At 43.3% G+C, this 24,558-nt stretch overlaps 2 protein-coding genes across 10 annotated transcripts in view; one reads left to right on the forward strand and one right to left on the reverse strand.

The window, feature by feature from the left end:
- The first annotated feature begins 1,729 nt into the window (after nt 1-1,729).
- Nucleotides 1,730-24,558, forward strand: part of LOC143148538 (uncharacterized) — a 122,023-nt gene continuing 99,194 nt past the window's right edge. The window contains exons 1-3 of one of the 5 annotated variants that reach the window (XM_076314948.1): nt 1,730-3,485; nt 3,560-4,306; nt 4,376-5,714. In XM_076314948.1, coding sequence (XP_076171063.1) covers nt 1,875-2,228 — 354 coding nt within the window. In that variant the 5' untranslated portion in view covers nt 1,730-1,874 and the 3' untranslated portion in view covers nt 2,229-3,485; nt 3,560-4,306; nt 4,376-5,714. Of the gene's footprint in view, nt 3,486-3,559; nt 5,715-24,558 lie in introns of those variants that run through there. The other 4 variants (XM_076314950.1, XM_076314947.1, XM_076314951.1 and 1 more) reach the window with 4 other exon arrangements.
- LOC143148534 (uncharacterized) overlaps nt 5,704-24,558 on the reverse strand; it is a 163,861-nt gene continuing 145,006 nt past the window's right edge. Inside the window, exons 1-7 of one of the 5 annotated variants that reach the window (XM_076314942.1) lie at nt 21,788-21,799; nt 18,684-18,987; nt 14,982-15,518; nt 10,723-11,039; nt 9,659-9,982; nt 8,431-8,888; nt 5,708-7,371 (exon numbers count right to left, since the gene is read on the reverse strand). In XM_076314942.1, the coding sequence (XP_076171057.1) occupies nt 7,118-7,371; nt 8,431-8,888; nt 9,659-9,982; nt 10,723-11,039; nt 14,982-15,518; nt 18,684-18,887 (2,094 nt within the window). In that variant the 5' untranslated portion in view covers nt 18,888-18,987; nt 21,788-21,799 and the 3' untranslated portion in view covers nt 5,708-7,117. Of the gene's footprint in view, nt 7,372-8,430; nt 8,889-9,658; nt 9,983-10,722; nt 11,040-14,981; nt 15,519-18,683; nt 18,988-21,787; nt 21,800-24,558 lie in introns of those variants that run through there. The other 4 variants (XM_076314937.1, XM_076314939.1, XM_076314938.1 and 1 more) reach the window with 4 other exon arrangements.

The raw sequence follows: 24,558 nt of genomic DNA on the forward strand, positions 1-24,558 counted from the left end.
TACGGATCTGACCTTGGGGGTTCGAGTTCCGATTCGCCCGGCGGATGGAGATTAATCGTAAGTCGATAATTTATGAGTTATTGTTCGTCGTCCTTGTAGTCCGAGCGGGTCTGGGTTTTCGAGTATAAGTAAATTTTGAGCGTTCTTTGGCCCCGTACAGATATTATAAATAAGATTTTATTCAACGTTGATAGAAAAAACGTAGTCTCGATGTACATTGCGTAGATTGTGTATTGGATATTGTAATATCGACGAATACAGGATCACGCGTGCAGATTTTAACCTCTTTCGTAAAATTACTAACCTCTACTTAGAAACGAGGTCGAAACGTCGATTTATTTAATGTTTTCACTATGAAAAGTCTAACGAAATTGCTTCGAATAAACGCAATAAAGTGTAGTATAAAAAAAAAAGTATTTTTACTTACGAATTATTATTTTTTTGTATTGTACACGTCTCACCAGAGACATCTACAGCGAGACCCGTTAAACCGAATTTAAGTGACTAGTTTCAAAATTAATTTTCTCGAAAACAAAGCCCCTTACGAAAAAATTCAATTCTTTATTTTCAATCCATTTTTAAACGTAGAATCGAATTCTAATCAAATAAAATTTCAAGATTCAAGATTTTCAATTTAAATAGAAATCGTGTTTTTACACTCGCATTCGCGTTTACCGGTATTTAATTTCGATCGATCGTGCAGATTCCAATTTTAATTCCGAAAACTCTACTTCGTAATAAACAAATACTCCTTCATTCGATCATTTGTGATAATTTCACGTATTCTACGATTTCCATCGGTATTCTAGAACTCTCTTGCAAAACTATGCAGGTTCCGTTTCACGTCGAGAGGCCAATAAAATACGAATATGACAACGCGAGATGGAATTCCTTGCATTCGTAGCTTATACCTACCGTCGTACATACGTGTCGACACGGTTCCGTTAACATTGCCAATGCTTCTTCCACGCTTCGTACGATATTATTTGGGCGTTCCCTCGAACGTTCCAGCGTTCGTGGAATGGTCAGAGATTTGCGGTGGATTCACTGGACGGAGGTGGCTAGGTATTGCGAAGAATGCGTTCTCTTTCTGCGCAGGCCGCGTGACTCGCGCGTGAATCAGACTCCGCGTAACGGGAAATGGAAATTTCATTCAGCCCCCGTGATTTAACGCGGTCAAACGAAATGAGATACATCAGCTTTGTCGTGTCTCCGTTTCGCTCCGGCATATTTACGTTCCGCGGAATCGAGCTTGGAATTGCACGCTGGGGCCCTGTATATACGATTCCACTTTAAATCAACGAGTACCAATTATTTTTTTTTTTAATTTACTCTCTGCGCGCGGTATTCAAAAATACTTTATTAAAAAAAAATTTTCCGAAACAATTTTTTTTTTGTTATATTCCTTAACAAGTACTTCCGATCTCACGATATTAAATGACTAAGTACCGAATTATTATTTTGTTTTAAATTTACTCTCTGCGCACGGTATTCAAAATTATTTTATCAAACGGGAAAAATAATTTTTTCGTGAAAAAAAATTCTTCGATCGTATCCCCTATTCTTTGGTCGTACGGTGAGCATTGAATTCCATCATCTAAGCTACGGATTGTTCCGATCAATCTGCGCAAACTGATGTTTCGAATAAGATTCCACGACCGCATAGTAATTCTTGGATGTGTTACATAAATTGATGTTGTAACGTAGTATGGGGGCCTGGAAGGAATGCCCCTGCGGGGCACCACGAGGTAATGGAAATGCTTTTTGACTTCACCGGTGGAATACGTTTCCATGACAGTGTCGTCATTAGTCATTAGCAAAGGTGCCAAATGTATATAGAATAGTAAGCAGTTGCGTGTGCGCGCCACAAAATTATGGCCACCAAGACTCGCCTTCCCTCCAGGGACATTCGTTATCGCTCTACGGACGGTACATGGGCAGCCTGCACGGTTGCGCGCACTTGTTATACCTTTTGCGACAAATTAATGTGGAGCAAGTATATTGGTTGGATAAAATGGACAAGTGCTACACATGCCAACTATACATATGTACAAAAGAGAAGTTCTGTAATTGGTATTAGAGTTACCACGAGTTTATCTCGAAGTGGTATTAATACTGTGCCTGAGGGTGTAGTTGCCAATGCCATTCTTGGTCCAAGCGGTAGTATTCCTAAGAGTGCTAATAATTATACATCTAGGAGTGATGGTACTCTTAATCTTAAGAATTAAGGAGTATGATTAATAGCCCCACAGCTGGGAATAGATAATATCCCACTCCTGAGTAATATCACTCTCAGGAAGAAAAGTTATTAGTGATTCGGTTACATCAAGTAGTGTATTTCTAGGATTACTCATCGTACCACTTGTAGGCAAACCAATAATCATACTTCTAGAACTGCTGAAACACTTATTTACAGAAATGCTAACAGTCCTGCATCTAAGAGTAGCTTTCTACTTAGTAGCATTATTCTCAGGAGTAAGATCAGTGCTACGGGTCACTCTAAGTATAATATTTCCAGAAGAACTCATGGTTGACTTTCAAGAGTAGAAAGTACTCCTCTTCTTGTTAGCAGTGCTACCTTAAGACAGGAGTATCAATCTACAAGGTTAGTTTACTTTTTATTTTTCCAGAGACAACATAACAAGTTGATACAATTCCCAATTACACTATTCCCAAGGGTAGCGCCACGAGTCTGATTTCTATTCCGTAGAGCGATTACATACAACAGTAGGATCATAACACACCACAGTGGACCGTGTTACGTGTTCTAGGAGGATTCCGTGAAAACGGGCATCCACATGAGAGCGCATTCTCTTTTAGGCATGTACGACAGGTACGAGCCACAAGCGAGTGCCGCACTTACGCGTTATAGTTGCGTAATCATGGCCTAGTTCGCGTACTGGGTAACTTTAATATTCGCGAATACAATTTCACCACAGTGGAAGAACGTTGTCGAGTAAGTTTCCTAGTACACCTAACCTCTCGGATGAAAGTTGATTGTTAGAACCGATCGAAATTAGTCTAACTCTTTCGAGTTTATTAATTGTCGAATAATCAGCGTCTAAAAATCGAGAGCATAAACTTTAAGAAAAATATTTTTGGTAAGAATACTTTATCAAGTTTTACACCAAGATAAGAAAGAAATCGATCGATATTTACCGACTTAATTTGCTACAAGTTGGCACCGATTAGGGATCTAAACGTGTCACATATGTGCACTAATGTCGCTTCGAAATTATTTTTGACAACGGTGGCTGCCCTGGCACTGCAACGCGACAGTACTAACCTCAAATTCGGCAACTTTGTAGCGTGGACTCGTGTCGCTAAACGTAGCTCTAAATTTCGATTAAAACAAGCACGATCAACTTCAAGGATTTCTTGCGCGATTGCTTTTAATTTACCAAATATGGATCTTCTCGAGAGTGTAATTTAAAAATCGGGAGCATCCGATCGAGCGCAACTGAGTTATCGGGATTCCATCGCCGGTGAGTAAATTTACCGCATCGATCTTCGTTTAGTGAAAGAAAAAGTGAAAGCTTTTCGAATAAATGGCTTACAGGAGTATCAACATCGAACACGAATCTTCCGAACGAATCGTGCGCGAATAAAGTTACAGATATAACAATAATGTGAGCGAATAATAGTATAGGCGTGCAGTTCTTACTTACATTAACGGCATGTAAATTGCTATGCCGTGCACGAGAGACGTCAACGAGTAAAAATGCTTGTCGAGAAATGTCTGCGCGTCAATTTGCGTAATTGACCAGTAAAACGGTTCCAAACACGCGATTTACGACAAGGATTTCACTTCGAGTGGTTCTAACCGTTTAGGCGAGATACAATATCTCTCAAGAGTGAATTTGTTAGAAACTATCATCGAATCGCATTTTCTATCGAGAAGAAACAAAAATACTGTGTACATAGTATAGACAGATTATTGAAACCTGCACAATGGATAGTACAGGATATACTATGTGTAATTCGTGTACAGTCAATTACAGAAGTCTGTGTACAACCGTTACAATATTACGGACAAGTGTTAAATTGATTGTCAGTTGAAGTTAGTAGGTAATTTTCTTATTATCCAAAAGTCCGAGCCAATAGTCACCTCACTACTCAAGTTCTAATTTTTACCAAATGATAATTACCATTAATATCAATAATACTGCAAATAAACTTCAAGTATTCCATCGTTTCTCTATGTTTTTAAAGAAAATTAAAAAAATATTCAATACCTACACTGACGATTCAATCTCTACCACGAGGCTCGAAAAATTTCTCCAATCACTGGACATTTATCTCCCAGGTATTTATACCAACGTATACGTTGACTCTAAACCTAAGGTTTCTAATTGCGAGTGTACTATCTAACCAGGCCGGAACACGATGATTCTTCAGCCAGCCATGAGAATTCATAGTTACTTATGTAACTTGTACCTGTTCGCTGTAGACTCCGGGTTAACGTGACATAATCGCTTCATTCTCGGTTCCGTTCGAACGTCCTTTGGATGCCGCGCGGGACGATTCGACGATTAGTCAATACGCACGACGTACGGTCGTGTGTGGGCGTTGCGTGCTTCCATGCTAATGACGATCTTTCGCAACGCGACTCGAAGATCCTCGATTGGTAAAGCGGACGGGGCTAATAGGTGGCGTGGCTTGTTCCTTCGATTCCTCCGATGGTCCGTCGTAGACAAGATCTTCGCGTGGCGTGAAATGTGCTCACCGGCCGGGAGAAAGCAAGAGAGAGAGAGAGAGAGAGACTTTACGAGCCTAAGTCGAGCGGGAGAGATAGTAGCGTAACAAACGTCTTGCCCCGGGAGAAACCACTTTCGCTCTTTTCGCTACCCGGCCGTGCGTTTTCATTTTTTCCCTGACACGGGCTGAGGGGGGCCTGGCGCTTTCGTGCGGTGCGACGCTCGGCTCTCACGTTAATTCGTCGATCGTCGAGACACGGACAAGGCAAAGAAACATACAATGGTATTTTCTGTCGCATGATTTTGGGGCCAGAGGGCCCATTACCGTTTCCGTGTTAGTTACAAAGTTACTTTTACTTTTACTACTACTGGTACCACCACCACTGCTATTACTGTTACTATTACTACTACTGCTGCTACTGTTACTACTGCTACGCCTGTTACTACTGCTACTACTTCTACTGTTTTTATTATTTATGCTACTATCGATACAGATTTTTGAAAATACTATAACTGTAATTTATTATATCAATAATCGCATTTATCTCTTGTAGACTATTTCTACGCGACATAAAATATTTTACTGGAATAAAATTACTTAAAATAAAACAAAACCAGTTATATTTATATCAGAGGGCATCGGCCCTGGCCGACGATTAAAAATTTTCGAAATATTTTATCTGGAGAATATGATAACCGGAGGTGGTTTCTCGTATTTTACTTCTGCGGTAGTAATAGGCTATTTACTGTTGCTCGACTAATTAATTATATAACTTAAGGAAGTGATCGAAGAAAGGGAAAATAACACTTGAAATACGCCGAGTTTATTTATTAACAAATATAAAAATATAACAAATGCCTTGTATGAATATTTCCACTTTCACTTGTTGGTTAATCACCATTTCTTCCGCTGTCACTTGTTGCTAGGTGACCATCCTTTTTACTTGTCAATCCAATGTACTACACGTGGTTTGCGTGCAAGTATCAAGGTTGCATCCGTCAAAAGTTCTTGCGACAAAAACTTCTAAATCTTCAGAAGCAATTAAGTATATATATATACATATACATTGTATATATATTTAATTGTACTTTTCTCAATGCCTTATCCTGTAAATAAACAATTTGTCCGGAGAATTCTTGCATTCTTAGAAAGCAATGTTTCAAATTAACCGAAATAATGGTCCACAATATCTATCAATCTCACGATATTACCATACTATTGCTACTACTGAGATAGGTATATTGAGGTAGGAACATTGAGGTTAGATTTAGAAACAACAGCCGTACCGCGTCTCTCCGAGCACTTCGTATTTTCTTCCAAAAAATTTACCGTCGCACGTACAGTACTTTATGCAACAAAGACACCAAATAAATAAAATACATTTAACTCAACTTCACCGCGTACTTCCATATTACTGCTCTAAAAATAGCACAAAACTAAAACGTGCGCCTACGTAATATCCCCGAAGAGATAAATTAAATAAAAAAAATTGTTTCTTGCGGAACAAACATGCCCTTACCGAAACACAACCAAACAAGGAAACGACAAAGCCGTGCTCAAGGGTATTAAACTCGCTGGCACTATGGAGGGGGGCGGGAGGTGGTCTGAGCCATTAAAGTACACGCCCATTTCGTTCGACATCGTCTCGATTTATTTCCCGAAATACTTCGTCAGATTGTCTACATCGTTCGGAATTGTCGTTTGTACTTACAAGCGTAACCTCTGACGCGGCTCGCGTCACGGGCGAACACCTCGCGGAGCGGAGTTCTCTCGGTTCGACGAGAATCGAATTCTGCTCGGATAGGATCCAATCACAGGGGAGTGGGGGCTGAACACTGGCACGGGTGGGGGCTGGGTGGGTGGGTCGGTTCGAAGAATCCGTGGAACGCACGCCGAACTCCCGCTTCGCGGATAGGGGAATGACAGTGGTAATAAAATATAACGTTATTATTATCGTTATTATTATCAAATACATCAACGGGGGGTAGTAAAAATAGAAGGTAAAGCGCGAACGTCGCGATTGTCCGGTGTCCACGAGCGATCGTTGCGGAAGTACATTCACTATTTACACGAGTTAAGCGATTCCCAATAATCTCGAGTCCTCCCCGGCGGATCGCTCGCGCCACGAGCGCGTAAGCTCGCGAAGCACCCCGTTGGTCGTCGGTTAGGAACTCTTGTTTTCTCTTTTTTTCTTTTTCGTTTTTTTTCTCTAATCCCGCGTTTCGTCTAAGTCCTTCGCGGCGTTCACGCGCCCGTTCAAGGCTCCGAGTACGAAATCCGCGTGTCGCGCGACTCGAAAGCGGCTGAGGAGGTGGAAGAGGTGGAGGAGGAGCAGGAGAAGGAAGAGGAAGAAGAAGAAGCGTTTTCTTCGGTGGCACGTGCGAATGAATCATCGTGTACGGTCGATCGGTGGAGGCCATCAGGACACGACGCACTTCTCGGTGTCCCTCGGCGCCTGGTTCGACGTGGGCGAGGTGGCTGGGGCGCGTTTCCTCGCGCAGGCTACAGCGTCGTTCGGCACGTACGAGATCCGTACACCCCCGTACGCCCTTCTGGGGGGCAGGGCGTATGCAGCCGCCTCGTCGGAACTGCTGGATGAGCTACAGGTCGAGCAACTGCTCTCTGCGTCCTCGTCGTCGCCGTCGATCCTCGATTTGGAGCTTCCCGCTGTGCCTGCAATGGGAACGGTGGTTAGAATTTTTTTTTTATTTATTTATAAATTTATGTATTTATATATTTATATATTTAAGTATTAATTAATTTATCTATTTATTTATATATATATTTATATATTTATATATTTAAATATTGATTTATTTATATATTTATATATTTATGTATTTATGTATTTACATACTTATATATTTATGTATTTATATATTTATATATTTATGTATTTATATATATATATGTTTATTTATATATTGTTTAAATTTATTTATTTATCTATTGAGAGATCCGCGATTGTTTACATTAAGGGGGATTTCAAAGTATGTTACAGAGTTGTTGCCGCAACTTGAGAAACGAAAGAGGGAATGTTCGCGAGATTTATTATTTGTGTGAAAATAAAACAAACAAGGTATGTACTGTAGCCTATAGAAATTATATATATATATATTGTTAGTGTACCTATACCTATCGGTTGGCCTGCGAATAAAAATCCCCTGATTTTCAGACATCCTGGATTTAAATGGAAATATTCAAGTAGGCGAGTGTTTACAGTTCAAGAATGAGATAGATGCTGCAAGTGGTTCTCTCAAAGTGTTACACGAATTCAATTATAACCTTCGAATGACCTTGCATTTCAAAATCAATTTTGCCAGAAGTGTGATACTTGAAGAACAAGTCAATATTCGTGGAAATCGTCACATTTTGTCCATACGTAGCATTCTTGTATCAGAGATCATTCGAAGGTCAAGCTACGAGTCTCTAAAAATGTGACCTTGAAAAAATATTCCATTTAGATAGTGTCTCTCCCTGGAATATTTTCATGCATCGATTTTCAGATTTCCTAATCGTTGAAACGTTTGTGCTCCCATTGTGTACATTGTTCTTTAACGTTTCTCCTTCTCCTTCGCGTCGAAGAGGCTCCCTCCGCGTGTAGATTGCACGATATTCGACGATATCCACTATCACGGATCCCCCGTGCTTCTTCCATCAAAGGGGGGAACTAGAGAGGGGGGTCGACGAAGGAATCGTCCTATCGTATGCAAAACGGGGAATTTCACGCACCCCAGGTCGACGTCCCGGCGACTTCCTCCGACTGTAAGCTCCTCGATCGAGACACATTCGTCCTGGACAGCGATGCCGGCGACGGTGAGGGCGAGGACGACGAATTCCTGTCGTTCGTTGGCGAGAGGGGGACCCGCGACGACGCCGCCGACGCGTGATCGTTCACGTCGAGGTCACCTTGGAAGCGCACGCGTCGCGACGTCGGCGTCGGTGGGTCCGTTTGGGCAACGACGAGGTTCGTCGGCGACGTCGCCGATTCTTGGGCAAGGCTGCTACCCGACAGCGTGCAAATACCGCTGGCGATCACGACGACCCCGGTAGATGTCGACGTTGACGCCGACGCGGACGCCCCCGATGACGGCCGCGGCGGCGGTGGCAGTTCCGGCATACTCGAGGCGTGGGAGGGAGCGCAGTTCTGGACGCATCTTAGCGGCTCTCGATCCCTAGCTTGCATCAGTCTGGAATTGAAATAGATGTGTCGGTGTATCGATAGAATTAATAATAATAACGATGATAATTACGACAATAATTACACGATAGTAATAATGGTGAAGATAATGATAACGATGATAGTAATTGTGACGATGGTAATGATAATGATATTAATAGTATCGATGATAATAATTATGATTGTAATAATAATGATGATAAGTATAATAATGGTGATAGTAATTACGAGAATAGTAATAATAATGATGATGATAGTAATAATAGTGATAATAATAATGATGATGATGATAATAGTAATTATGTCAATAGTAATAATATTGTCAATAGTAATATGAATGACAATAGTAATAATAATGATGATGGTGATAGTAATTACGACAATAATCATAACGATGACAATAATTATGACAATGATAATAATGATGATATCAATAATAATAATGATGATAATAATTATGACAATAGTAATAATATTGATGATAATAATGATGATGATGATAATAGTAATTATGTCAACAGTAATAATATTGTCAATAGTAATAAGAATGACAATAATTATAACAATAATAACGATGCCAATATGTTTATACAGTACCAAGATTGTACACATGAGAAATGAATAACCGAACGAAGAAAGAAAAGAAGAAGAACGAAGAACTTAATTTTGCTTTGGTAGAGGATTCGCAGCCCTAGAGAAAGAGAATTGCGGAGATGTCTCTCCGAGAGGGAGACTCCTCCATTCATCTTGGAGTTCCTCTTAAAGAGAAAATCAATTTACCTTCCCAATTCGCTGCGATTTTCCTCAGGATGAGAACTACGTTCCTGAAGCAGTCTCTCGAGATTCCTCTCGAGGAGCACCCGATCAAGGCCGCTAGGCCTGGAACCGCTCGAGGGGAACCCCTCGGCCGTGAATTCGGGATTCAAGGTGCCCTGCGTGGGTGTCGACACCAGAGAAGCGGACGTTTGATGGTGCTTCCTGGTCATACGGGGTGAATTACGCGGCGATCCCAGGGTGTGTCTGGATCCTGGTGGTGGTGGTGGCGGAGGTGGGGGCGGTGGACTCGATGAACCCTCGCTGGCCGGCGGTGGTCTTCGACCGGTTCTGGAAATCGAACGGTAATTGGATAAGTCGCTACCGAAACACTTTCGGATAAATGCAACCATTTCGAGGGCAATCACGAGTTTCGGAGGACACGAGTGTATTTCATCGAGAACGAAGTTGTGTTACTCAAAGTGTCGGGATCAGTTTTCTCGCAACGCACCTGCTTAGGTTGGCTACGGATCGATATTGAACCATGGTTGGTTAAGAACGAAGATGAAGTGGTAATCTTTCAAAGTCATTCAGATTCTAGTCAGCTGTAGTACTTGTAGCTTCAGTTTCTTTACTTTAACAATATTTAAAGTATTTCAAGAGAAGGAAATAGGCAGATCTAGCATCACCTATCTCCAAATCCAGAAGAGTCCTACTGCACTATACACGACTGTTGCTACCTAACAACAGAATACTTTAATCAGACCAGGATCAACTAGATGCTCAAGATCACTCTGGAGAGCCATTCCCTATTGTTTGGCTATCTCATCAGACACCTGCAGCTACAGACCTTCTATCCCACATATAGAAAGACTAACCCAAAGGCGATCACATCTCCCATACGATCAACAGTCAGATAAATTTTCTCTATAAATTGACTTGGTTGCAATTGGAGGATAGCAATGACTAGTACCGGTTCCACAACCAGTTCTTCGAAGTCCAAAATTCTTGGAGTGTCAAGAATTTGTTAAAAATCTTTTCCTTGCGTTCAAAGAACGTCCAAATTCCTACCTCTGACAGACAGAGCATACCTGAGGAAGGAAGGAGGCGGAGGTGGGCCAGCGGAGGAGTCGCTGGGCGTCGTCGGCGGTTCTCCCTTGCTGCACGCTATGCTGCAATAAATGGCACCTCTTCGTGGTAGGAATGGTCGTCCTAGGAGGGACGTGCGACAAGTGGCGCAGCAGAAACAGGCCTCGGTCGCGTGCCAGTGCTGACCCTCGTGCGACATTTGTCCTTGATCGACACCGATCGGCTCCCCGCAGCTGTCGCAGTACTCGGCGAAGGAGGCGTCGAAGCAACGCAGACAGTACGGTCGACCTTCCCTCATCACGTACCTCTGACCCCCGAGCTGGAAAGAGAATGCAAATTTAGGCGAGAAATTGCTGATCCAAAAGGCTCTGTCCGCGGATCGTTGCGGTCTTGGGGCAACGTTGGGGGACTTTTGTTGAGTCGAAGTTGGGGAGAGCGTATTCGGAGGCATTATTGCCCCAAGGTCGGCGTCCGTGGTCGTCGAGATCCGATAAAACTGGTCTCATCGATAAAGGAACGCAGGAATCTTCGAAAAGTTCAAAATGGCACTTTCGAGGGCCAGAAAGAACAGTTCTGGAAGGAATGTGGGCCCTGGTGGGTCGGAGGTTCTATCACGGTAGTGGACGCGACTGAGGCGACATCTACAGAGTGCGCTATCTATCGGTCGGTGTTCAATTTATTCACTGTACCTCGCGGGCACTATAGTTTCCAACTTCCCGTTGCAATAGTGATGTAGTTGAACGTGAACGACTGGTACTTCAAAACGAGTTCCTGGGACGAGAAATTACATGTTATCTATTTTAAAACTGGGTAGCAAACGAGTACTATGTACCACAGCGAGTAGTGCGAAGATAAGGACACCTATTCGACCGGGGCGACATCTACGGACAATGCCGTGCCATCTATCAGTTGGCGTCCAATTTGTGCACGATACCTAGCGGGCACCATTGTCTTCAGCGTTCAAGATTGAATGAGAGTGAACGATCGGTACTTTGAAACGAGTTTGCCACATGAGAAATTACACGGTACACATTTTAAAACTGGGTAGCAAACGGCTCTCGTGTGCAGAAAGTGAACCTCTTGCTTGAGGACACTCGACATCTACAGACAGAGCCACCTATCGGTCGATGTTCAATTTATTTATGGTACCCCGCGGGGATTATTCTTTTCAGCTTCCATGAGTAACTGAAAGTGAATGGTAGGCCACTTCGAAACGAGTTTACGGGATGAGAAATTATACGGTGTCCGTTTTAAAAATAGCCATCGCGCAAGTATCGTGCGCTAGAATGAGTGTGCAAATTCAATTGACTACTTCGAATCACATACTCGATTGTGAACGATGTCGGAAGCTACTCTTCTCCATTACGTGCCCTCGCATGTGACGCACAGAGGGCGTGTGTGTGTAAACTTACTCGAACAGACGACAGATGGCACGTGTAGCTAAAAGGTGGGGATTACCCTCTCGATGACTTTCAACGAACAGCTGAAATCACGTACACTGCAAATACCTTGGCTTTGTTTGCGTTGCATAAATTTTGTGAAACACTTGGCCGTGAGAATTACAAATTCCACGCGGACAAATTGTTATGTACACAAAATTAAGAGAAGAAAAAGAAAATGGCAAAGTGTGAATCTGGACACCGTGTAGAAACCAAGTTCCCAATAACGAGAGATAAAATTTGTAACGATAAAACTCTGCGAGCCCTGTAATATTCGCTCGTTTCGAAACTGACGGCCATTTAATTTCAACGATCTCCCATTCGTCAGCTCGTACGCGTGCACCTGGCAGTTTTATTTCGGTGCGTTCCGTTAACCCATTTGCAGAACGAAAAATATGCTCTTATAGTCAAATTTTTTTTGTTTTTATTAAATCCAAGCACCGTACAAATATTTCGAAAGGTGTTGCGAACTTAATATTTCGAGAACGAAAATAAGTGAAACAATAAATAAATATATATTTCTTTTGCCTTCTTCATAGTCAACAAAATAGGGGAACTCACTAAATATGGACTGGAAAATTTTGGAAACCCAATTCGCTGTAATACCGAACAGAAAAATTAAATATAAGCAAACGATGCAAACGAGTTAACGGACATCTCGGCCAACGATCGATACGTCAATAGTAATCCCCATAACGCAGTTCCGGATTATCGTCGGACCTGAAACACTCCGATCGGAGACATCCGGACATTCGATCGTTCGTTATCGCTTTTGATGGAGACGATAAGAAGCTTTGTCCGGGCCAGAGCTCGTACAAAAGAGATGTACAGCGCGTCGACTGCGAATGACATTTATCGACACCTAGATTCAATGAATTATTGTCCGCGCACTGTGTGCCACGGACACGGCCGTCAGAGGATATAAAGGGGATGTAGCTCTGAGGCTGACAGCTAAATCGTCAGGGCGCTTGGGTGAGGGGTAAATGACTCTCGACGGACGTCGTCCGTCGGGCGTAAATAATTGTCGCGTCGCGAAAAGTGCAAACGATGGAAGTCGTCCGACTGTGAACACTGTTGTAACGCGACACGTCGATAAAAAGGTAAATTCCACTGTACCGAGAGCAACCGAAGTCTACAACCGCCCTATTCTGACGTTTAAATCGATAATGGCCCACTTTGGGCAATACGGAGTGATTCTTTCATTGGTGGACTGAAAGGCACTACCACTGCCTAAATATCCTCAGCGATAATCCCAAATTCGTGCGCAGCGATCGAGTGACGGATGTCCCAGTTGTGTCATCAATGACCACTGCAGCGAAACTGGTGTATTCTAAACGTCTGTGAACCAAAAACGAGACTCACGTGAGATTATCACTTGGAACGTTTAGACGGAGTACTGTTTATGTGCCCACTGTTGAGAATCATTTCGTAACGGGGTTAAGAGACGAGAGTAGTGTCTTAAAAGATTCACCCAACAACAGGTACAGTGTTTGGGACCTACGAAATGTCCATTTTGTTTACTTCGCAGAAGTAGTTACTTAGAATTTACGCTTTGTAAGTTTTTGGTTTGCATCGATCCTCAAATGGCCGAAGAGACGGTAACGTTTACGAGAAGAAACCGGCGGTTGTTATTATTTTCGTTAATAAGAGTGTCTACCCAGGATATGTCATCTAAGGTCTACGACTCAACTTGTACATCTCTTTTGTCAATATTAAGTCGAGAACCGGAGGGTAAACACAGCATCTTGGAAGCCTGGCTAAGCTGACGAAAACCGTCAGCCAGGTGCTAATGAAACGGGCCAGTACGGGGAACCTACACCACTGAGATCTACCTTGTCACTTAACACTTATTCGTCCCGGTAGTCCTCTCGGCTCCGACGCTACGTGCGCGCGATCAATTATTCATTTTTCCCTGGGTGTGTTAAAAGACCGTGAATCTCAGCTTCTCGTTTCACGAAACCTTTTAACCCAACCCCGACCCAACTCTCGAGCAGGCCCGTGGCAATCCGGAGATCATGGCACTGGGCAGTTCCCGGTGTTCAGGTGTGACCAAGGATGGTCACCGAGGGATTATTTAGCGGATCCCTGGAATTCCCAGGGTGAGGAATCCCACAATCTTCCTATCTGTTGGAGTCTTGGCAAGATTCCTTCCACGAAAAAATAGTCTCTACCGTCTTACTTCCGCATCAGCGTCACCTAGACTGTCACCTAGACAATCTCATCCCGGAATAATCTTCATGACAGTCTCCTAAACTCGGAATTCCTAAATGTCTTGTACTTGGACTTGGCCTTTGCTCACCAGTGTTTGGTAAGTAGAATCCTCTTTCAATCCAACCAATCGGACAACACTGGTCTTTAATCTCCAACTATCATTTTCTGTCCATGTTCGTTAAACATGGAATCCTTTCTCGAATAAATCAATCGTACGAAACGCAACAGTCTCTAGCAGATTACCCGAGATGATCCCCGAACCATCGATTTCTAAGTATCAATTTATCGCTCATTGAGATCCAACCCCTACTTAATTCGACCAATCGTCTCACGCGATTCTCCAGTGGGGGGTCTCAACCAGACAACTTGAGGGTCAAGGAACCGAATCGTTCGCGAACGTCGTTCCGATTCGTCGAGACCGCGTTCACCGGGACCCACGTCAGCGCTACCTAGACCCACGATCTCTGCCAAAAGGAACTTCCAGTCTGATTTGCGTCAAGAGGCATGCGTTCCACCGTGGGTGCTCTCCCCTGTCCCCATGCCCCAAGTGCCCAACGAAACCGTGGTAAACGGCATTGACGCGCCACGGGGCGTGCTCCTTATCGGTTTACCTGCCGATCACACTCTAGACAGGCGAAATGCCTCATGTGCCAGGCCCTGCCCTCCGCCTCGGTGCACTCGTCCGCCAGTATGATCTCGTCGCATGCGCAGCAACGCGGCTTCAGTGTCTCGGCGTGATGGCGGCCGCAGTACAGTCTACCGTCCCGCCAGAAGTATATCAGGTCGACGAGGAGCTGCCTGCAGACGCAGCAGACGAAGCAGGCCGGATGCCAGAGGGCGGACGGCCCGGCTCGGCTCGCGGCCACCGCCATCTCGCCGGCCGCGATGGGCCTGGCGCACTCGCGGCATCCGGCCCCGTGGGGCCTCTCTAGCTGGCTCGCGTGTCCACGGCCCAGCGCCTCGCGTTTCCGTTGCCCGGCGAACACCCTCAGCTCCCGCTTCTCCTCCTCGGACAGTCCGCTGCAGTACCTCGCCTCGTTGTCGTGCGGCGGTAGCTGTTGCAGCAGCTGCTTCACCCGTTCCCGCTCGCCGGCGCTACCCGCGTACGGGATCTTGTCTTCCGGTAGCGCGCTGAAGTACAGGTGTACCTGCGACAGCGTGTACGCGCACGGATTGTAATTAAGAGCGATCGTGTGGAAACAGAGGGGAGCGCGGTGCCTGCGCGAGCGAGTGAGCGAACCAACGGGCGAGGGAGCGAGAGAGCCCGAGCGCAAGCGCACGAGCGACCCGAGCGCCCGGCGGTCGAGTCGTTTTCTTCGTGTCTCGCGTCGGGGCCCGCGCTCGGGCCCGCTCGCCCGGATAACCCGTAACGAGTCGAGAACGATCGAGGGTGGCCTCGCGCATTGTCGAATCGTCGAACAATACGGTGGATATCGTGGATCCGTGCGCGAGTTGGTGTCTTTTGAGGAGCGGGCCCAAGGGGACTTGTGTCGATCGAAGTTTTGCGGGACGATTTTCGCACTTGCGGGGGAGGTGGAACGGTGGGAGCTCTAGGATCGGGTAGGGGATGGTTTTTTTGACGGTGGATTCGTGTAGGATGGATTTTAACGAGGTGGACTCGTGTAGCATTGATATTGACAAGATAGATTCGTGTAGGATGGATTTTGACAAGATGGACTCGTGTAGGATGGAATTTGACAATAAATAAATTTGACAATAAATCGATTTTAAATTTGACAATAATTCAAATTTAAATCAATTTTAAATTTGACGATAATTCAAATTTAAATCAATTTTAAATTTGACAATAATTCAAATTTAGATCAAAAATTAAATTTGACAATAAGTTAGCAGAAATGAGGGAGGTGTTACTGATTGGGCAACACGTAGAGATGTTGAGAAGGTGCAGGGAGTGGGAGGTGCTTAGAGATGTTTTTATGGAGAACGGTTTTGAATGGTGGAAATTTTTTGGGACCACGTGCGATTGGGTCTGCTGTGTCGCGGACTCGTGTGGCATGGATTTCGACAAGGTGTAATCGTACACAGCCTCGTGTAACACGATTTTCTACTATGTGGACTTATGTAGCACGGCCTCGTGTAACACGGTTTTCTACTGTATAGACTTATGTAGCACGGTCTCGCGTAACGCGGTTTCCTACGACACGGATTCGTGTAACCTGGACTCGTACAATAGTAATTTTCCAAGACACGCTCTCGTACAACACGGTTTCTCAGAACGCGAATTTGTCCAATCCGTAAAACGATTTCTATCGACTCGATAAAACGACGGTCGATATCGAGAGAATCTAAAAAAAAAAAATAAAAAATTTGGATATTTTCGAGTCAAGGCCGTTGGAGAATAAATCGCTTCGATCGTACACGTGTAAGTCGTAATCGTGAATCGTCGCTTGGATCGAAACGCGGTAACCCCGTTGGAACGATGTCACGTGCACGTGACAGCGGCCGTTGGAACGTGAACCCACCGGATGACAGCTCAGTTTCGAGGTACATATTGTTGCGCCCCTCGTTCAAATGGGAATCGAAGACGGCCGAGCGGAGCTTTATTTATCGCCATTGAGATACTCGATATTCATCGTTCATGAATAATTCAGAGACAAAGTGCTTACAGTTACACGGAACACGTGACGGTGACTTCTCCCTCGAACAAAACATTGAAACGGGTCCCGGTCGTTTTATTTCGCTTACGGGATCGACGTTTAACCCGAATCCCGCGCGTCGCGCGCTTTCGAGTTGCGTGCGTGCGCGCGCATGCGTATCGACGCTAGCGCCGCGCCACCGATACGGTGCAGCGAACCGACACGACCGGACGAACACGCAAAATTCTCGATTGTTCCTGAAAACCACCGAACGTCTCGAGAGTGTCCAACTCTTGTAACTGTCTCGATAAATCAGCTGCGGAGAAAGCAAAACCTTTATGCAAATCTAGAGTCACCGTGCGCGGCGCATAGCGTATCAGGGGCGCGCCCACTCGAGTCTCGGTCCTGGGAGTTTCGTAACGTTTAAATTTTTTTCTTTTTTTCTTATCTTTCTCTGTGTCTTTCTTATCGACTGTAAACGTCTCGCGGTGACTTCTGTGCGAGTTGGGTGTGTTACGATACTGTTCTAGATTTTGAAAAAAAAAAAAAAAAATTGAACGAAAGTCGAGTCGTTGATGCAGTAGAAGGATACTAGGCAGATAAAGTTGATCTAGGTGTCTCATTGTGGTGCTTTGTCGTTCGATGATCACGTTGCGGAAAGAGACACGAGAAATCATATTTTGGCGCACACGGAAATTAATTTAAGAAAGTGCGGCGGAGAGAGGTTGTCGATCCGGGTTATGCTTACTCGCTGGGGAGATATTCAGGGTGTCCGGTAACCAGTGGTACGAGCGAAGGTAATTCTATGTGACAGTATGATTCGAAAATGTGGAGTGAAAGTTTTTCATACGGGATATTGGTTCCGAGAAAAATTTCAGTTTTTAAACACCCGTCGTACGTGCAACGGTACTTTTCTCGTTTGAACAAATTTTAAGTCCAAAATTTTGTAAATTTGAACTCTAAAAGTTTGCAACTTCCAATTCCAAAATTTCTCAACTTCCAATTCCAAAATTTCCCAACTTCCATTTTTAAAAATTCCCAACTTTTAATTCTGAAATTTTCCAACTTTCAATTTTAAAGTTTCTTAACTTTCAGTTCTAAAATTTCCTACCTTTCAATTTAAAAATTTCTTAATTTTCAGTTTCAAAATTTCTCAACTTTTAGTTTTAAAATTTCCTAACTTTCAATTCTGAAATTTTTCAACTTTCAGTTTTAAAATTTCCCAATTTCCATTCTAAAAATTTCTCAACTTTCAATTTCAAAATTTCTCAACTTTCAATTTCAAAATTTCCCAACTTTCAGTTCCATAATTTCCAAACTTCCAATTCTCAATTTTCGATTTACTTTCTCGCTCAAAGCGATCGAATTACCGTTAGTTACCGGACACACCGTACAGGTTAGTCCCGTGGAACCGTTTCCACCGTCATCGTGAAATAAATGTACTGGAAATTGAAAGTGTAAGTGAAAGTAATCGGGAAACGTCGCATCGAAACGGGTAACGCGATACCGAAATTCTCGTTCACGGGAAACCCCGGACGAATATCCTCCTCCTCCTCCTCCATCTCCGCTTCTGGGAATTGTTTCGCGCTGCGCGAGTTGTTCCCGATTCAAATGTAACGGAAAGAAAAACGGACATTTCATAGGTGGTAACCCACTAAAGTCGAAAGACCGCGCGCGCATCGTTATTCCGCACGCGTTCCAGGGCTTGTTTCTTACTTGATCCGGCCTGAGACCAGGCGGCACCCACGTGTACTCCTCCAGCGCGCATCCGCTGTCATCGTCGCTCTGCGAGTGCCTCTGATGATGCATCAGGGCCTCCTGAAGCGCCAGGCCCGGGGGAGCCGCCTGGACGGGACTCTTGAAGGGCTCCTGGTGAGAAGAACCGGCGGCCCCGCTCTGGAAAGCCATAGCCATGGCCATCGGCGGGCCAGGACCGAGGCCCAGTCCCGAGGGACCGCCCGCCTCCGTCGAAGTCCGCTGATGCTCCTCCCTGGGACACCTGCAGCTTCTGCACACTTTCCTGTAAACCGAGAATCGGGGTACACCGTTAGAATACGAATGCATTACGAACCGGTTGACGTCCTGTCCTTCGAGTTGAAGAAGGCGTAGAACGTGGAATTCGGACGGGGGACAGGGGACTTTTTTTTTCATTTCTTTTTTTCTTACAGGGATTGACCTTTTTTGTCGATCGAGAATGAGAACGTACAGGGAGTACGAGATACTGGAGTATCGGTGGTCCGGACGGTTCGAGTTCTTTGGAATTGTCCTCTGTACGCTGGAACCTCGATAATTGTACCCGTGGTTCGTTACATTGCTCTGAGAAGTGGATTGGGACGCTCGGTCGGTAACAAATTTTTTTTCAAGCGGTGCAAATAAGGCCTAGTGGGTAACGTAGATAATGGGGGTATACTTGTACAAGAAATGCTCTTTTTAATTGGTTATGATTATCGAAGGTAATCATAGGAGAAAGCGGTAAAAAGTTTCAATATTAAAGGTCTGATCGGTTCGATTTCTTTGGAATTGCTGTCGGTACGGTGAAACCTCGATAATTGTATCCGTGGTTCGTCACATTGCTCTGGCTAGTGGCTGGGACGCTCGGTCGGTAACAAATTTTTTTTCAAGCGGTGTAAATAAGGCCTAGTGGGTAATTGATAATGTAACTAGATGATAGAGGTATACTTGTACAAGAAATGCTCTTTTTGATTGGTTATGTTTACCGACGATAATCATAGAAGATACACAATGTGTACCTTGATATCTGCAGGAATGTTTAGCTTCATTTTTTACTGTAATTAACGAGACCACTATAGTCAAATTTGAGTGAGGTATGTACTATGTACAGTCGGGAGCTGAAAAGAATGCACTTGGAAGAAATATCGACCCTTCGTAATAATTTACAAATAATATACTTTACATTTTGTATTATTTTTTTTTACAAAGGAATCCGTGTTCTTCTTTAAATTGTTTGGTGATTCATGTTTTTCTAATTTTATATTTTTTTATGCTTCTTCTAACGGTTGCAAGTGATTCCAAATTTTTTGTCGGCAGTTTGTATGGACTGCCATCTGCCGGTTGAATTCAGTACAAGAAATCAAATCGTTCGAATTATCTCATGGTATTCCATAAAATCATTCTTTTCGGTTCCCAACAGTATATTATGACAAATTGAATAAAAAATACCGAACTATAAAAATTATATAAATTAAATCAATTTAAGTAAATTTTCAATAACGCAGACTATAAAACTAAGTAAATTACTTTTTTTTTTTCATTGGACACATACACCCAAAATTTATCGAACCAAACGAATCTTAAAGCACGATAACTTTCATTCTATTAAAATTGTTTCCAGTTATGGATTTTCAATCGATGAAGTTCTTCTCGAATTCCATTAAAACAAACTAGATAAAAATACACGCAATCATATAAATATTAAGGCTACGTTGATTCGTTGTTCAAGTATCACTTTATTCAAATCTCAACGGAATATCGAGGCCAGAATGCAGAGAATAGCTACTGTAGCTCAGTGTGACAAGATGATGGGTATACTACCCAGTTACAAATTAAATTGCTTAATTAGGTTATTGTGGCAGTAAGAGCGAGTGACACTCGGTATGAAACGTAATATTATTCTGTCTGAAGAGACCTAACTGTTAACCCAGTTTTCAGTGAAATATAGGACTGAATTAATTCAATTTTGAGATTCGTAATGCGAACATAAAATTGAGTGCCGGCACGTTTCCGAGCAGGAAATGATCGCTTAGTCACGCTAATCTTTTTCCAGTATAGACCGAGAAACATTATTTCTATTAGACGCCGTAAAACTGAAATTTATTGGCATTCCTGACTGCCATGGGTAGAGAGGAATCTATCTACCTCTGAAACCAGTAAATTCAAGTTTTATCATCGGTAGTTTAACGCGCTCGGCGCGGTAAACTCAACCGGAAGCGGCTAAATGTAAAATGTATAGCACGAGAAACGAAAAAACGACCTTTCTTTCGAAATGACGAATGAATCTCGATTCCAAAGAACGCGTGTTTTAAAGCGCGATCGATACACTGCAACCAAAGTTACCAGTCGCGTTTGAGGTTAGGTTCTATAATCGAGGTTATGCGATGTATGTAATTGCTATGTGATATATGTAATTTTTACGCAATATATACAATTTCTATGTAATGTACGTAATTTGTATAATATTTATACGTAGTATATGTAATTTATATAACATTTACATATATATGTAATTTCTACAACATTTACATATATATGTAATTGATACAACATTTACATATGTATGTAATTTACACAACATTTACATATATATGTAATTTATGTGTAATTAATATTGCATATAATATATGTAATATTGTGTTACATAACCTCAATTATGGAACCCAATTTTTTATATTAAAATTACAATGAACGTTCATTTCTGAGTAAAATTTCTTCACCTCGTTCACGAAACGATATATGTAACATTGCGTTACATAACCTCAATTACCGAATCCAACTTTTTGTATTAAAATTACCCAAATTTTTATAAAAAAATTATATTAACGTTCCCTTCACTTTATAATTTCTGAGTAAAATGCCTCCACCTCGTTCACGAAACGATATATGTAACATCGCGTTACATAACCTCAATTACCGAACCCAACTTTTTACATTAAAATTACAATGAACGTTCCGTCCACTTAATAATTTCCGAGTGAAATTCCTCCACTTCGTTCGCGAAACGAAGCGAAAGGTTAAAGTTCAACGAATTGCCACTGCGCTTCGCAACCTAACCTAACTTACGTAACATAGTTAACCTAACTTACGCGATGAAACGAAGCGATCGAAGAGAACTTCGTCACCGGTACACTTCTTCCTAAGTGTACCCGAGAAACGAAATTTTCGATTGGAGAACCCTAACCTCAAAAGTCGAGACGAGTCGTCGCAAGACGTGTGTGCGCGCGCATATTAAATTAACACCCAATTCCCGGTAAGGCGAAAGAATTCCATTCCCAAGGGAAGCGATAAATCGTAACTCCATTAACATTCTTGAATTCCTAGGAAATGGTGGCGGTGTCGATTCGCTACAGAAACCCACTGGACTATAAACGAAAAGCACATAAAATCACCGTCTACTGATTTATGATAGACGATCCGTGAAACCGGGGCGATACTTCGTCGCGAGACGATGATGAACGCGGCCACGTCGATATCCTTGATTATGCGTTCCACTCCCTTTCGAAATCTATCGACGAGGCTAAAAGTGTAACGGGGTGCCCCATTGTAATTTCGAAGAACAGTCTATCATTACCGCGCGTGGTCATCAATGACGCGAAGTTCCACCGCGGCGAGGAGGAAGTCTATTTCCACCTTGAACGATGAATTGAGCACTGGGGCTTGATTACACAGTAGCCACTCGCAAAGTATCAGTTTACTCATCAAACCCCCGACGGTTTCGATGCTTGAAAAACGTTTAACCGGCGTATCGTAACTCAAAAAGCAATTTATTCCTGGCCACACAGGCCGTGGTGTCTCGTTCCACAGAAGAGTGCCGTTTCCACGAGAACGTGCAAATTTGATTCGGTAGAAAATTGATTCCATTACGGGGAAGCGAGGAGTAGCGATTCGGAGCTCGCCGATTGGCCGGTAAGAAGCACACGGAGACACGGGGTAATATTTCCGCGACGAAAATAACACCAGAGTTAATGGCGCCTAGATGATAATAAAAGGAAATTATTGTCGCGTGTGGCACACGTGATCGTTCGAATTATATTAAACCGGAATTTTGCATTCCGTGTACAATTATATTCTTTCAACGGAATTGTTATTTATCGTGTCAGTTGTACCGTCACCTCTAAACGTGACTTGCAAACAAGTGCGAGACACTGTGCAGTGGATCGATACATTTCTCGCGCGTCCATCGCGCGCGATGACTAGTGAGAGTCGACGGAGACTAAGTTGGCCGCTCAAGGTCACCGATGCGCTACCCCCACCACACTGTCTTTGCGATCCGCTCTATCTCTACGTCACGTGTTCGCTCCGCGACGTGCTGTGGTTGAGGACTGAGATGCCCTCTATTGTTCAAACATGAAATCAAGTGAACGTGATTTTATGGTTGCGGTGACCATGACGGAATAGGAGAAACGAGGTAAGAAAGAAACGCAATGTATTGTTACGAACGCGGTCATCGATGATTCTTGACAGGTGTGAAAGAGAACAAAATGTAGATTTGAATAATAAACGGAGAGTTATTGAATAATAACATTCTTGTAAATTTAAATGTTTTTCTACATCGAAAGAATATCGAGGTTTTCAACAAAAGAGGTTCCTGTTCAGAGAAGCGGCCTTGGGCGGCCAATTAAATTCGATTCAATTTATGCAGCCGTCTGGCAGAGTCAAGAATCGGTTAAGAATCTCCTCTGTATTACAGACTCAGTGTCCCGCGTAAGTAACGACTACACCTCGACGTGACTGCTGTGCCGATTAGACCCAACGACAACCTTGAATCATCAACTCGAGTTACCGAAATTAAAGGCCACGTGTCTCTATGCAATGAACCACTTTATCATTGCACTACACGTCGACGTTGAACTTGGAGGAAAGGGGCAGAAGCCAAGTGTGTAATACTTTCATCCTGATGACATTCCTTAGTGCTTCGAGAAGAAAGGCATCCGTAGCTACTATCAGCGCTGCAAAAAACATTCCTCCGAACGACACTTACAACCGATTCGAGAAAAAGATCGCTATCAGGGTTCCATGAAACATTCCTTCGGATCGCACTTGGCCCTGTTTCAGGAAAAGAAACGAGGACACGTTCCAACTGTCAGCACATCAGAGAACAGTTCCCTGAATGTCACGTAGCCATGTTTCGAGAACAAGAACAAAGATCCATCACGACTATCAACACTTTAGAAACATTCTTCTAAACGACACTTAGTGTTAACCCCGTTTCAAGAAAAACAACACTGGGTCCTGTTTCAAGAAAACGAACACGAACACGAGTATTCGTATTTCAGTATTTCAGAGAGTTTCCAGCACCCTGGAAAACATTCCTCCAATCGACACTGAATCCCGCTTAAAGAAAAAGAACAATGATCCATACCTGGACTATTAGCACCCTACTGTTTGTAGTTGTAGTTTCTTCTAAACGACACTTATTCTTAACCCCGTTTCAAGAACAAGAACAAGGACTCATTACGACTATCAGCACTCAGAGGAATTTCGCTCTAGATGACACTTGATTCTGTTTCAAGAAAAGGAACACGAACACGACTATTAGCACTCTGGAAAACACTTCTCCGATCGACACTCAACCCCGCTTAAAGAAAAAGAATAATAACCCGTATCACGACTATCAGCACTCAAAGGAACTTCGCTCTAGATGACACTCGATTCTGTTTCAAGAAAAGGAACACGAATACGACTATTAGCACTCCAGAAGATATTCCTCCAGTCGACACTCAACCTCGCTTAAAGAAAACGAACAATAACTCGTATCTCGACTATCAGCACTCTACAAATATTCTTCTAAACGACACTTAGTGTTAACCCCGTTTCAAGAAAAAGAACAAGGACCCGTCACGACTATCATCATTTT

The sequence above is a fragment of the Ptiloglossa arizonensis genome, chromosome 6, assembly GCF_051014685.1.
Source record: "Ptiloglossa arizonensis isolate GNS036 chromosome 6, iyPtiAriz1_principal, whole genome shotgun sequence".
NCBI classification, from domain to species: domain Eukaryota; kingdom Metazoa; phylum Arthropoda; class Insecta; order Hymenoptera; family Colletidae; genus Ptiloglossa; species Ptiloglossa arizonensis.